Raw genomic sequence first — 16,685 nt, forward strand, 5'->3', positions numbered from 1 at the left:
ATTATGCTGGTATGGTAGGAAGTCAACTGAATAATATGACACATAGAAATTAGTCAAAATGCTAAACTAGCTGAATAACAAAGTGGTGTCCAAACCAGTTTTAACTTATGAATCTGAGAGCTAAGTTAGAAATAAAACAGCTGATCAAAAGCTGGAGGCCACAGACGTGAGAGTTCTGACAAAGACTAGGAGAATAAACAGATAACATTGATGGCAGTATCATATTAAAAATGAAGATATTAGGAAAGAAGATGTTTGCATTCAGGAACGTATTAACAGAGCTAATCTCAGATGGTATGGTCACTTAGACAGAATGGGAGATGGAAGGTTAGCAAAACAAGTATTCTTTTCCAAGATAGTAGGAAAAAAGCTCAAAGGAAGACCAAACTCTATGCAGATTGATACAGTAAAAAATTCCTTAGAATATAGAAATATAAGATGTAATAATATTGGAGTCTTGATAGATAACAGATTAATCTAGAGGAAAATTGTCTATTAGAAGTTAGTATTGAAACTTTTCATGTAGTACTATCATAATATCCTGTACACTCACTGAGAGAACTTGTCAGAAATTTGTTGATGATGATGTTCCCACCAAATAGAGTACGCATAAATCAGAAAATGGGTGACAGCATCAAAAAACTGCAGTGTTGATAATAAAGTAGAACAAATTTCTGACTATGGAATTGTAAATATAAAAGTACATATAAAAATTTGTCTCAGTATTTTTAAATCTAAAACAATAGCAAATAAATTTCATTGGAAAGTTCTGATTCATACCATAAAGAGACATTATAAAATAAAATAAAATCCAATACCCAATGAACCATCCAAAAGCTTGAATTATTGCCCAGTACATCCATGAAGTAGTAGTAAAATTTTCTCAAAGGAAATTGATGACAAAGACTACCGAAGAATTAATTAAGAAATACAGTGACATTAAACAGCAGCACAGGAATCAGCAAGATTAAGTAAATCATAATGATTAAGTACATATAGCCTCTGGAAATGAAAAGGAAAAAATATATCCACACTATTTGTCAAATTAGAACTATAGCAGAATGCATACAACCAGATAAATATACCTGCTAATTCATTGTGCACCAAGAATGAAAACTCAAAAGACTAAGAATCAAAGCTAGAAATGGCAAGAGAAAAATGAAGACCTCAGTGTGCAAGAAGTGCACTGAAAAGTGTTGAATAATTCACCAGTGAACTTTTTGAATTATTTTGAATTTTTTATTATTTAATTTTATGCATTATTATTAGGTTTTGTTTTCTTGCTATAGATGCTTTGCCAAAACAAATAAATTAAATTAAATAAAAAAGGAATTTCCCATTATTATTAATATTTACGCCTCCAAGGAGTCGAAAGATTCATCGTGGGAGGTCCTTCCTAGGAAACAAAAGTCTATCAAGACTCAACATGGGAGGTCCCTCCTAGGAAACACAAAGTCTATCATACCACTCCTTAAACTCATTGACCGTTCTCACTCTCTCACCACTATCAGGCAATGCATTCCATGGTTCAACCACCGTCCATACAAAGAAACCACTCCTCACCCTCTTGCTCACAGTTTCCTTTTGTAACTTCCAGGGATGACCCCTTGTCATCACTCCTTCCCGCTGTTCAACCAAGTGAAAGAACTCCCCAGTGTCAACCCTGTAACCACCTCTCCACAGTATAAAAGTCTCAATCATAATACCTCTGCTTCTTCTATCCACCAAACTCTGCAGTCCACATTATTCTCTCAGCCGATCCTCATAACTAACATTGTACAGTTCTGAAACCATCTTTGTTATCCGCCTTTTTACCCTTTCCATAGTTAATTTATCCTCTTCAAATCCTGGGGACCAAATCTGAGAACAATAGTCTAAGTGTAGTACAATGGAATGATAACTCTTATCTCTGCAGGTCAGTGTCCTTCTCATTATTGCAGCAATCCTTTGTGTTACCTCCACCATATTTGCATTATGTCCCTTGAATTTCATGTTTCTATCAATTATCAACTCCAGATCTCTTGTCTCCCCTACTTCCTGCAGTATATCTCCTCCAATAGAGTATGCAGCGCCCCACTGATGTGTCCCAAACCTCAAGAACCTTACATTTTGCTGCATTAAACCAACACCCCCATTCATTTGCCTATCTTCTAGCTTATTCAAATCCTTTCTTTTAGAGTTACATGGTGATCAGCATTCATTTTAAAAATTTATGGAATTTACAACCATGTTAAAAAAACTTTTTTATTATCCCGACGTTTCGATCTTCACATCAAGATCATCATCCGGAGCATACATCAATATACAAGACAAGCTGAGTTACATTATTAACTGTAAGCTAAAGAAACTGATTTGATCACGTTATTCTACTGGCATGACCTCTAGTGAAAAAAAAAAAAAATTACATCAAGCTAAATTCTATTTACGATGATGACAGGAATCAACATTCTTTCAGAAACAATGATGTCCTATTTAGAGTATTAGAATTCTTATTTTTGTTTTTAAGATACTGGATTTTTTACAGTCCTGTTTATAGTTGTTCTTAGTGAGGAACATTCTGTGGGTCGAATATATACCTTCTTATTAATAAAGACATATCATCTACTTCCCAGGTGCTCATATAATTTTGTTCAACCTTACATGAAAAGACCATATCCGCAATATTGTCAATTCTTCAGGAATGCCAGCAAAGACCTCTAATAGAAACAATTCACAAAATTCAACTAAGGTGTTTAGAAGGACACCAAATTAGACATCGACCCTCACATATGTTCAGTGCTCTTACTCTGAACCAAGAGAAATTTATCTGTCGACACATAATCAGGTTCAACTTTATTTAAGAGACTATCTTCATAAGTTGTTATATGCATATTTCTGCATGTATTTCCCTATTCATACCTGAATGAAGAGCCTCCATAGCTTAGTCAGTATAGACAAAGCCTTCTCATCAGAAAGACTTGGGTTCGATTCCTGTCAGTGATGTGAGGAACTTTTATCTGGTCTCTTTCAATTAAAGGTGAGTAAACTGGTCTCATACAGAGGTGGAGGGTTTCCCCCCACCAGTAACTTGGGTTTTTCATCCCTCTAAACTGGCAAACCAGTCCCGTGAACACACAAGGCTCCAGGCATAAAATATACTATGGCAAGGAAGGCAATGGGGAAATCACCTTGCTCATAATTATCTCACTAGTATGATAGCATATAGCTACCTCCCACCAGCCATATGGCTGAAGGAATACGATAGGACCTGAACTAACTGTGATGAGGATGATAATAAAAACAGCTGCTAACATTGAAATAACAAAGATGGTTCATTCACTATGATTAAGAATAGATGAATTCAAAATGTTCCAGTTGCAGTTCTGATTGTATGATGGTGGATAGGATTCAGTAATCAAAGTGTACCATCTCTAGCAGAAGCAAAGACTTGAAACAGTGACGTATGGTGGGTATTAAAGGGAATTTGCTGAGATAAGGCAACATTATTAAAAAATCAGTAAATCGGTATAAAAATCTTACATTATCAAGTAAAAACCATTCTACTTATAGGATTACAGAATACGATAGGACCTGAACTAACTGTGATGAGGATGATAATAAAAACAGCTGCTAACATTGAAATAACAAAGATGGTTCATTCACTATGATTAAGAATAGATGAATTCAAAATGTTCCATTTGCAGTTCTGATTGTATGATGGTGGATAGGATTCAGTAATCAAAGTGCACCATCTCTGGCAGAAGCAAAGACTTGAAACAGTGATATATGGTGGGTATTAATAGGGAATGTGCTGAAATAAGGCAACATTATTAAAAAATCAGTAAATCTGTATAAAATCTTACATTATCAAGTAAAAAACCATTCTACTTATACATCAGTTCAATCTTTCTTCTGAGATGTAACCACTATGTAAATTTGAATGAAGCAGACATAGTTTAACAATTAACACCTTTGGTAATTTTTAATATGGTCTCATATTCTTGGTTTGGTAGGTCTGTGTAGCTCAGTGGAAGTGGCACTTGCATTCTCTGCACTAGGCTGCACAAAGATAGACTTAAGTTCAAGTCTAGTTGCTGACTGGAGGAACTTATTGTAAGCTTTTCTTTGACCAGTTCCCCGAGTTAGTCAATCTTTGGCATGGGGAAGCAGTAACACCCCCCCCTTCCCAGAAACTTGGGTTTCTCTTCCCATAAACTCAAGAAAATTGACCACAGAACCCACATTATTTCAGACAAAAACATATCATGTTAGGGTTAGATACCAAGAGATTGCCACTTCTAATTAGTGATAGTGCCAGCTATCTCTGACTGGCTACTGGTAGAGATTGAACTGACCACTCAAGTCTCCAAAAGCTAGATATGGTTAAAAGGCTTTGTCTACTCCCTATAAGGGAATAAAAGATTTATTTTTATATTTTCGGTTAGAAAAAGTTGTACAAAATATCTTTAAAAAAACATCTTCCCATTGCAAGAAGAATAAAATAAATGTAAATTTTTTTTCAAAAAAAAAAAAAATTACAGATATCTAACAGGAAACCATAAGGAATATCTGACTATACTTTACTTCTGGGTTGCCAGTAATCTACTGAGTAGAATTAAGTTAGCTGTGCTCTTGGGAGCCTGCACCTTTAATTCCCAAATTTCAGTCAGTATGCATGTGAATACTTGTGTGCAACTTGATCTCTGCTTGCATTTATCCATTAAAATGTCACCAGTCACTTGTCACATGCTCCACATCAGAACCACATTTCTCTCACTTCATATGCTAATTAGCATATGCTTTGATGGCAAAATTTTATATTATTTGATTTTTAATCATACAGTGAATATCTTGATATTTGAAACAGCTCATGACTATTTATTTAAAATTAATCACCACTCAAAAAAATTATTTTTTCATGAACTTCCTGTGTGCACATGTATCTAGCAGATGCTGAATATACATCCCTAAATGAGACCCATAAGTCTTGATCTCATAAGTGCTCAATATAAATAGAGCAAAGAATACATCCCCATTCCAAGAGGGATGTGGATACTAGGATGCTTCATCATTCATTGTTCTCCAGCATTTACTTGAAAATGACATTGCTTGTGGAAAAATGCATGCAGTTTTCTGTGGGGGGGGGATCTGAACTCAGTCAGCGAAATCAAATGTTTCCTTATGACTCTCATATTGCAAGAATGACAAAAGATGGTAAACTCATTTACAGAGAAAACATTATTTACAATTGGAAGTTGTTGTTTTGTAATTCAGTTACTTTGACAACAAACAGCATGGCACTAATATGAGGGTGGTATGAAAAGTTCTCGGCCTAACAATGAAAAAACAGATTTACAATTTCAAAATTATTTTTATTTTTCAACATAATCTCCCTTAAGACATACATTTATTCCAACGATGCTCCAGTGCCATTATGCAAAACACTCCTCTACAGCTGCAATCACTTCTTGGTTCGAAGAAAAATGCTGACCAGCAAGGAAGAGTTTTAATTTTGGAAAGAGGCAGAAGTCAGAGGGAACCAAATCTGGGGAATAGCATGGTTGTTCCAATAATTAATAGTTGCAGATCCCATAATTTTCCCATTGCCAAAACACCTTTGTGGGCAGGTGCATTGTCCTGATGAAAGATTATTTTTTTCTTCTGCAAACCAGATCTTTTCTCACAAACTTTTTCATCTAGTCTGGTTAAGAGATCGGAATAATATTCCCCAGTTATTGTTTTACCCTTTTCAAGATAATTAATAAACAAAATGCCTTTAGCATCCCACAACACCAGTGGCATGACCTTTCCTGCTGATGGAACCGACTTTGGCGATGAACAACGGGCTTCTGTCCACTGTTTTGACTGCTGTTTAGATTCTGGTGTGTAAATGGTGAATCCAAGTCTCATCCATAGTGATAAATCGATGCACAAAATTAGTTTTATTCCTGTTAAAACACTCCAATCACTGTTCAGAGATTTTCATGCAAGTGCATTTTTGATCTGCTGTGAGCAAGCGCAGCACCCATCTTCCGCAAAGCTTTTTCATTTGCAATTCTACATGCAAAATATATCCTACACGTTCTTTTGAAATGCCTATAGTCTCAGCAATTTCATGCACTTTGACTCGCCGGTTATCCAATACCATATCGTGCACTTGATCAATAATTTCTGATGTTGTTACACTTTTTGGATGTCCTTCATGTGGATCAATCTTCAAGGCTGGTAAGGCCACTTAAACTCGGCAACCCATTTCTTAATTATTGAAAACGAAGGAGAAGAGTGCCCATAAACTTGTATGAACTTCGAATGAATTTCTTTTGGCATTAAACCTTCTTTTACAAAGAATTTTATAATTGCACGATATTTCATTTAAAGGGATACAGACAACTTTTGCTTCAGACAGCTGTATAAAGCAAACTACTTGATAGAATGACTTGCAATTTCACATGGATGCTTATGACAATTCTACCAACTTAAAAAAATAAAATCTTGCCGATAGCGTTGCCATCAGTGGTCGAGGCCAAGAACTTTTCAGACCACCCTCATACATGCCTTTGTGGGTCTCTCTCTCTCAAAGGATCAAGACAGGTTTTACCCACTTGGACTTTGAAGATTTAGTAGAATATAAAGTTTTTAATAAATAGGTTTTAATAAATTTTTAGTATATGTCAGGTTGGTGCAGGTGATGTAAAGAAATGTGAAGACAAGAGTTCGGACCTGCCTGGGAGAGACAGAAAGTTTTCCAGTGACAGTCGGCTTGCATCGATGGTCAGCATTAAGTCCATTCCTGTTTAATATTGTGATGGAGGAAGTGAGAGAAGACCTGCCTTGGACTATGTTATATGGAGATGACATCGTGCTGTGTGCAGAATCAATAGAAGAAGTGGCAGCTGAACATGAAAGTTGGAGGAAAGTACCGGAAGAGAGAGGTATCAGACTGAGCAGAAGTAAGACAGAGTACATGTGGCAGCCAGGAGTCAGATTTGGAGCTGGAAAGAAATGTCATCAGGAAGGTCAGTGACTTTAGATACTTAGGTTCAACAATGAAAGAGGATGGTGAGGCTGAGAAGGAAGTGGGATGCAGGATACAAGCAGGATTGAGGAAGTGGAGAGAGAGAGAGAGAGAGATGGCTGGAGTGCTATGCGATAAAAGGGTGCCGATCAATCTAAAAGGAAAATCTACAGGACAGTAGTGAGACCAGCTATGATGTATGCTAAGGAAACTGTGGCCCTAAGGAAAAATAACATCAGCAGGATGGAGGTAGCAGAGATGAGAATACTAAGGTGGATGTGTGGTGTGATCAAAAAGGATCATCTGAGAAATGACTATGTAAGGGGAATGGTGAAAGTTATTAACTTAGGAGCAAAGATACAGGAGGCAAGGTTGAGATGGTTTGGCCATGTGATGAGGCAGGAGGAAGAGTGTGTGGGAAGAAAGGTCATGCAGATGGATGTGCAAGGGAGGAGGAAGCACGAATGACCAAAGAAGAGATGGAGGGAGGTGGTGGTGGAGGAAGATGAAGAACTTGGATGTGGCTACAGCTGACATCTGAACACTAATTTACTAGAATTTCTGGATACTCACCTGGCTTTGGAAAGACAATAATAATTGCTCTTTGAAGGGATCTATAAGTTCATTCCAGAAAATTCTGTTGTACATTCTAGTTTGTAAATGGAAGATGGCAAAAGGTGGATGACCATCTCATAATGGACATTATATATTCCCACAGCAGTTGCCATATTGAAGCAAAACAGCTTTAAGTTCTTTCTTGAAGAGCCTGTTGTGAACTTCCAGACTATTCAAAATGAACAAAATTTAGTATTTTTGTAGCAACAGGAATTCAGTGTTGTGGAAAACTGCTGATATATTGGCAAAATTCTTCATGAGAGAATTCTGCTACAATCCTGGATTAGAATGAATCCAGGATTGAAGAAGAGTGGAGAGAGAGTATCTGCAAATCAGTCAGAGAACACATGAATTAACACACACACACACACACACACACACACACACACACACACACACACACACACACACACACACACACACACACACACACACAAAATTGCATGATAAATTAGGGTAACATGGAGTGTCTTATGATGAGTGAGACTCCATGGAGGCATCATAATATATATTCAACTAAAGATTATGTAACACTGCTATTGAAATGCATTATATACTATGTCATGAGAATTTTTTTTTAAAAAATGTATTTTGTAATCTAAATTAATTAAACTTTTATTTTGCAGCTAACTTGATCCAAACTAACTTAAGCTTAGAGTATAACAACCTTCAGTTTGGTTGAGTAACTGAATATGATTTGAGAAACCAAGTTAACCAGGAAGGAAGGAAGCATGGAATGTCAAGCTATAAAATAAAAGCAAACCCAGGCTTAATAGTCTAAGTTACATTACAAAACAAAATCATGTTAATATTAATAATATACATACATGGTAAAACAGTAAGCCATGCACTTCGATATGAGATCCCAAAGGAATTTCCTGCCAAACAGGTATACCAGCCTTCATCATGGAATGTGACATTGTCAATGATCAATACACGTGGATCTGTGATGTTAGGATCAGAACTCTAAATATTAAAAAAATTAATTAAATAAATAAATAAATTCGATGTGTTTTATACAATAATGAAGAAAAAAAAACTTGACATTATTTCTACATGGGAAATGGACCCTATGACTAGAAATATAATTCTTTCAAGAGAAATCCAATATAAAAGCTGAATACAAATAAAATCTATGAATATTACTGTTTTGGTATAATTTCATGTTTTTTCTTTTCTCTTCTGCTGGAAGAAATAATGTTCCTTCGTAAATAGGACATATTTATATAATAAAATAATGCTAATTTTTATTTGTGCAAATCTAATTTTAGATTTAGACACAAATCTTGCAGTCTGAGTCACATTGAAATGAACATGTGTACACACAAACAGAGAGCGAACCCATTAGACAGAGCATTAGGGTAACCACAGATACGAGTGGTATAATGCATACTCCAATACAAAATAGGTAACATTCCCCCTGTACAATGTATAATATCCAATCTTATTTATTTTCTCATTTTTTATTATTATTATTAACATCAAACCTCCACGGAGTCAAAAGACTCACTGCAGGTGACAAACACTGTAACACACAAGAACATCAAACTGTGCTTTGTCCAGCTATGTCTCCCTTGTTCTACCCCCCCCTTCTCATTCTATGAAAAATTTCTTCTACATTAACCTTGTAACAACCCTTTAATCATATCCCCCCCTCTCTCTCTCCTTCCTATTCACAAGGCTTTACAAACTACATTCTCTCAATCTGTCCTCATATCACACATCCTAAAGACTAGTTATGATCTCTGTCAGTCTCTAGACACTTTCCGATATATTCTCATCACCATGAAAACCAGGAAACCAAATCTGTGCACAATAATTCATGCAAGGCCCAATCAAAGTCTTATACAATGGAACCAGAACCTCTTTATTTCTACAAGTTAAGTTCATCTACATCATTGCTGTAATCTGATGTCATCACAACTTGTGCAGTGTGACCTGTGAATGTCATATCCCTGTCCACCACCACCCCAAGGTCTTATCTCTTCAGCTTTCTCAAAAAATTTCCCCACCAAGTGTATACTTTGCATCCTGTTGTTGCCTACCAAATTCAGAACCTTACACTTTACAACACTGAACTGACAGTTCCATACTGTTACCCACTAATACAATCTATTCAAGTCCTCCTGTAAGGCCACATCTGCTTGATTCCTCATCTCTCTCTCTCCAGTGTTGCATCATCCACAAACAGTTGTATACCAGTTAAACCTATCTGATATCATTAATATACAACTTGCTGATACCTATCTGATAACCAGTCACTTATCCAACTCACTTGTCTATTATCCAATCCCATCTGCTTCAGTGTAATGATCAACTTGTGGTGTGGCAATCTATCAAAAGCCTTTGCAAAATCTAAGTATACCTCTGTACATGCATATCCTTGTCAAACATAATTTGTCACTTTGTTATAGTGCATAAGCAAGTTTGTAAAACATGACCTCCCTTTTGACAAACACATTCTGACAAGCACGAAGAATACCACCGTTATCAACCCACTTTTGTACCCTCTCACCAACCTTTCCAATACCTTAACTACAACTCCAGATATACAGATTGGCCTATAATTATAATTTGTTGCCTTAGCCTTATCACTACCTTTGTAAAGCAAAACAATTTTGTCTTCCTTTCACTCCTCTGGGTCTTGTGCTGTTGCAAGACTTTTGTAAACAGGTAGGCCAAGACTAATGTTAACTCCCTGGAACATTCCTTTAAGACACATAGTGATATGTCATCAAGTCTTACTGCCTCTAGCTTACTTAACTCCTCATATACCTCTTGCTTGCTCACCATTAAGTCTTTTCTCATTTCATTCTCTACACTTAAGCTTCTATTTCACACTGAGGATGGAACACCACAGTGAACTGCTCACTGAACACCCAGACTATGTCCTCTGACACAGTCACCAATCTCCCACTTGCATCCTTTAACATCTTACCATAATCATTCTTCTTTCTACTTGCCACATAACAAAAAAAAACTCACAAGGCTTTGACCTTATTTACTCATTTCTACTCATCTTGCACTTTTGCTGAGTCTTTACCAATGAGTCACTCTCCTGACCTACCCTTTATTACTCTTTGCGCAACTGATTATTACCATTATTCATCTTGTGCTGCTTCCAAAATGCCTTCTCCAGATTTCGAGTTTAGTCTTCTCATTCATCCAGTTTACACCTATTAGCTTCTATATACGAGTTGCCCAGTCCTGAAATTACTTCAGGCACAAACTTTGTTTGCTTACATTTGCTTGGATGAAGGATTAAACCAAGAATATAATTTCTTGGCATCTTTAATTACCTACCTTAGTCAGTCCTTTTGACCTATGGAATACATTCACACGTTGATGTTGTTATGCATTTTTTTGTCAGTTTCCCAAGCAGCATTTATTCCCTTAGAGTTCAACTCCTCATTCCATTTCCTGCTATAGCTCCAAGCTATCTTCTAAGCATGTCATAATCACTAGCCTCGTAATTCCATATATACCCTTTCCTCACAGAAGTCTTCATATGGATAACCTACATCCCATGTGATAATTTCATGATCACTCTCTCAGCAACTGGAGGGAAATGCACCCCCACTGACAATTACATTCTCTGACGAAATGATTAGATCCTCTTGATCCTTGCATGCCCACCTTTTATTTCTACAAGTTAAGTTCATCTGCATCATTGCTGTAATCTGATGTCTTCACAACTTGTGCAATGTTGTGACATAGTGGCGGAGGTAGCCATCTCTCAAGAACTTGAGAAATTCATTTTCCTGATTCTCAATTCCAATCTATATCACCATAATTAAAATCATCCATAATAATCACTCTTTTGTTCACTAATCCAAGTTAATTATACATTTTTTCATCATCACTTTCTACAATCCCTGTCTTATAGCAACATAAAACAAAATATCACTTCCAGTCAACCTCCACCTCATACTACACTGCCTCAGAACCATTCCCACTATTTTCCTCTTTTATGCCTACCTTATGTGGACATAATTGCACAGCTATCATTAGCAGCACTTTCCCTCCCTTATTGTCCTTTATCTTTGTGAAAAATACTGTACCCTTCTATTTCTATTTTCGTTAGGATATCATCTTCATTAAACCATGTTGTACTTATTCCAATGATTTTGGGGCAAATAAACTTGATCAGTGAAACAATTTCATTTCCCTTATTTCTAATACTCCTGGCATTTGTAAATAAACACAGCATTTCACTTCTAGGTTTATAACCAGTATTACCCAAGCCACCTGTTAGCTGTGATTTTCTCACCACACCTGCCCTTGCCTAACACCTATATTACCCACTTACCACATATATCCTTTCAATCTCAAATACCCCATTCGCATCCTAATCTATTTCATTTCTATGCTGATCATCCCCATTCATTACTACTTCCAATATCCACTCTTTCTATGCCATGTCGTCCTGTTGACTTAGGCTCCCCCATTTCTCTGTTCCTCTTGCATTTCTGTTCTCTCTTCATTTCTCACATTATTACAGTCTTAATAATGTGAATATCTCCTCCTCCTACTGCTAGTATCTAAAGGAAGGACTGAAGTAATGGAGCCCTATTTAAGTCTCTATAATCCACAAATAAATGTTAATAAATTAACAAACCAACTCAGCATGTCAATACAGCATTGGGAATTATACTACACACACACTGTTCTATAATGAACATGAATGCAGATCAGAACAATAGCATTATGAAATTAATATTATATAAACTATTTTCAAACAAGGTTAGCATTTTAAGAGGTTATGCTGTATATACAAGTCCTTTGCATTAGAGCAATTTGAGTAACTTGCATGTTTGCAACATGTCCTTTGATTTCAAATCCTCATCTACAAATCACTGCATCATCTTTTTATTCCACCATTATCTCCTTGGAGGGCCAAAGCGCTCACAAAACCAACTTCTTGTAGCATCATGTCAGAGCTTTCTGCAATTATTCTCTCAAATTTTAGATCAGAAACTATCTCCTCTCAAACTCTGAACTTCAGCATAAAACATAAAAAATTAAACAACAAATAGTTTAAGGACAGAATCATGTAATATGCTGCTTGCCACCCTTCTTTAAAACATTGCTTCCTGTACCAGTGTAGTGACTTCTTGAAGCCAACTATCTTTGTACTGAGATTACCGAATGACCTTCTTCTTCTTCTTCTGCAGCTTCTCCCACTTAAGTGGGGTCACTGTTGATGATGAGTCTCCTCCACCTCCTCCTGTCTTGGGCTGTCACCACATTCAAGTTCTTCATCCTCAAGTCCTCTTCTACCAGCTCCATCTATCTCTTCTTTGGCTGCCCACGCTTCTGCCTTTCTTGCACATCCATATGCATGACCCTTCTTTCCACATATTCATCCTTCCTCCTCATCCCATGACCAAACCATCTCAACCTTGCCTCCTGTATCTTCGCTCCTAAGTTCATAACTTTCACTGTTCCCCTCACATAGTCATTTCTCAGACGATCCTTTCTGGTCACACCGCACATCCACCTAAGCATTCTCATCTCTGCTGCGTCCATCCTGCTGATGTTATTTTTCCTCAGGGCCACAGTTTCTATAGCATACGTCATAGCTGACCTCATTACTGTCCTATAGATTTTGCCTTTCAGATTGATCAGCACTCTTTTATCGCATAACACTCCAGCCATCTCCCTCCAATTCCTCCAACCCGCCTGTATCCTGCATCCCACTTCCTTCTCAGATCCTCCATCTTCTTCCACTGTTGAACTTAAGTATCTAAAGTCCCTCACCTTCCTGATGACATTTCCTTCCAGCTCCAGATCTGTCTCCTGGCTGCCACCACCCACTGTGCAACACATATACTCTGTCTTACTTCTGCTCAGTCTCATACCTCTCTCTTCCAGTACTTTTCTCCATCTTTCCAGTTTAGTTCCCACTTCTTCTCTTGAATCTGCACACAGCAAGATGTCATCTGCATACAATATTGTCCAAGGCACATCTTCAGATTACCGAATGACTATCATCTTGAATTCTCTCTTTTTTTTTTTTTTTGAATAACTGAATTCTTGAATAACAGATATTATAGATAGATGGTAGAAAAAATTTTTCAACACATTTCATCAAGAGAGAAGAAATAAAGGGAGTCATCCCTTGGAGTTATATAACAGTATTAGCAAGATTGCTAAGACCTGTCTGATATGGCCAAGAGGAGTGTTTATTATTTTTTTTCACTAATGTAGACAATACTAATTTTATTGGCATACTAAGGATGATAGTTTGATATAGTTGGTCTTTATGTGTGTGTAAACACACACAAAAGAACTGTGCTTCAATAGCACAGTGGCCTGTGATGGCAATAATTTTCTAAAAACCTTAATCCATCTATTCATTGGACATCAATAGATGCCATGTGGTCACTCAGATGCTCACTGATCTACCCATATTTAAATACTAACTTGTCATGTATCAGCATGTCAAAAGACCTTTCAAAATCATGATATGCTACTCCCTTTTTAACGTGAATCCCACTTATGAAATATTTTTGTAAACATATGGTACGTTAGTACTGTGAGTAGGCTAGGGATTTATTTCCCTATTTTTATTAAATTTTTTACTTTATTTATTTTTTATTTTTTTACATAGTCTGGAACTCTACTCTGAGACTATACACAGAACTTTATACTCTACTATACACAGAACTTTTTCAAGCCCCTTCAGGTCCCCAATAAGTGGGGTGATGGTCATGCATCAGGCAGTGAAGTTCATCACCCACCTAAAGGAAGTCGCAAACATTCATGCCCAAAGCAAGATTAAAACCTGCAACCTAGTGTAGGCTGGTGATATTTACCCACTTGTCAATACATAACTAAACTGCAAAAACATTACCTCCTCCACAACAAACCTGTGCTGTCTCTCATAGAGAACTCTGCTGTTATTAACCTAATTCTAGGATCCTAGTCCTCCTCAATTTCTAACATAACTATAACTCCAAATGTGCAAACCAGCACATAATATGGGCTATGTTAGAAATTGTTAAATCTCTGGAACATTTCTTTAAATAACATAGTGATATGTAATCAAGTCCTATTGCCTTATTAATATCAAGTTTGCTCATCACTAGCTGCTACATCCTCACTTCAACTTTGTACAGTTTTACACTTGCTAGCATGAAATCGCTTTGGATGAATTGTTCATGAAACAGTTGGTGATAATTAATTTGGCTTCTTATCCGATCATTCAGTTTACATGAAGTCAAATTACTCGAGTGTAACAGGCCATTAAGTCTAATATATCGAGAAGATTAAGATGACCAAAGAAAGATAAGAATGTTCACAATTCTTATGCAAGTGCTATAACAGATTTTTTTCCTTTAATGGAAATCTCAGCAAATGAAAGTGGATAAGCTATAGGACATCTAGTGCCATTATACAAAACTTAGGAATCAAAATAACACACACTACATGAGTAAACACACATCTTAAAATCATACTAATTATTAATAAACAATTGATAAACAGTTAAGGTAAACATACCTTAATTTCTTGTATCCAGTGATGGCATAAGGAATAATGTCATAGTTTCATTAATTGTTACATAATTTAACATAACATACAGTTCATTTAACATATTTAAATGAAACTACAGTTTCATTTAAATTAAAGGAAGAAATTTATTGATTTACTTCTTAAACAAAGAATTAAATATTTTATAATTTGATTACCATAATTAAACCATTATGGTATTCAAATTATAAAAGAAAAGCCTAGAGCACTGAAGCATCGAGGCAAACCTATTCTAGCGAGTTTGCCAAAAGCATGAAAAGAGTACAGCAATCCTTCGATTAGTGCGCCTAATGCGTTCTTTAAAACAGGCGCATTAATCAAAAATGCACTAATCGAATATAATAACCTATGGGAAAATGTATACAGTGGTATCTCGCTAATCCGAACCTCTTTAGTCCGAATCTTCCAGTAATCTGAACTGCGGTTTGAAAGGGGAAAAAAAATTTTATTTATTAAGTATTATTTTGTATACTATTATTTTTATTTAATAATTATTATTTTAACTATTATTATTTATTTTATTATTATTACAGTATAACTACGGTGATACACAAAAAGAGGAAATTCAAAACATGCATAATTTGGTTAAAAATATAAATCCAAATGTTGAAATTTCACAAAGTGAATTCAAAATCAAATCAGATGCTGAAATTATAAATATGACGCTACAGAATGAATTAGAAGATATGATGACGATAAAGAAATCGAAGAAAAAAGAGTAAAGCATGAAGAGGCAGTTGACAGTGTATAGAATGGGCTAGGCAGAATGATATGCCATTCCACAAAATTTTATTGCTAATGCAGCTCTGAGAAAAAGCATTCGAAAAAAGTTTAGCTTCCAAGAAGCAAGAGAAAATCAGTGACATTTGTACAAAGAAATAAAAACACTTTTTTTTTGTATTATTTTGTGAAACTTTTTTGTGTTGTCTTCAAGAAAGCGATACTTTTCATGCAAATTAAGTTATGCACTGAACTATGCAATTTTATTAAATCAGAATCTTCAACAATACAGGTACACACAAGCTAATTTTTTTACTAAAATAAACTTGTGTACTGTATTATTTTTTTTTAAGTTTTACATTACAGTTATATTATTCTGTAGACTGGTCCTTCCTCTTCTTTCTTTGCTTCTTTCTCCTCTTCTTGCTCCTTCCCCCTGATGCTATTAGAGTATTCGAGGGCTAGGGGTGAGTCTTTCCTATCTTGCTAAGTCATTTCGTCTTATGCAGCCACCGAAGAAAGCAAACTAGCCTCAATAAGTGCCGGTCCCAAGCCCAGATAAATGCTAGGGTTGATGTCAGGAAGGGCATCCGGTCGGAAAACTTCAATTCCAGCTCAAACTATGATATGAGTCAAAGAGAAAATGATATAAGGGCTAGGGCGTACCCCTTAAGCGACGCGCAGCCACATCGCCCTACAGCTGCGAGAAGTGGACGAGGGCTACCGCATCAAGGGCGGGTGCGTTTAAAGAAGCAAGCCCAGCAGGTGGAGAGGATGTTGCGAGTGAGAACACTGAGTGTTGGAAGCATGACTGGAAGGGGAA

The 16,685-nt window shown here is 36.3% G+C and overlaps 1 protein-coding gene across 3 annotated transcripts in view; it reads right to left on the reverse strand.

Moving 5' to 3' along the window:
• The window catches only part of LOC150107299 (fibroblast growth factor receptor 1-like), a 334,528-nt gene that overhangs the window by 96,191 nt on the left and 221,652 nt on the right, over window positions 1–16,685 (reverse strand). For all 3 annotated transcript variants that reach the window (XM_090391806.1, XM_090391807.1, XM_090391804.1), the window contains one exon: window positions 8,437–8,575. In XM_090391806.1, coding sequence (XP_090247932.1) covers window positions 8,437–8,575 — 139 coding nt within the window. The remainder of the gene's footprint in view (window positions 1–8,436; window positions 8,576–16,685) is intronic.

The sequence above is a fragment of the Typopeltis vanoorti genome, chromosome 4 (assembly GCF_054136105.1).
Source record: "Typopeltis vanoorti isolate ZY-2024b chromosome 4, IOZ_Tvanoo_1.0, whole genome shotgun sequence".
Taxonomy (NCBI): domain Eukaryota; kingdom Metazoa; phylum Arthropoda; class Arachnida; order Uropygi; family Thelyphonidae; genus Typopeltis; species Typopeltis vanoorti.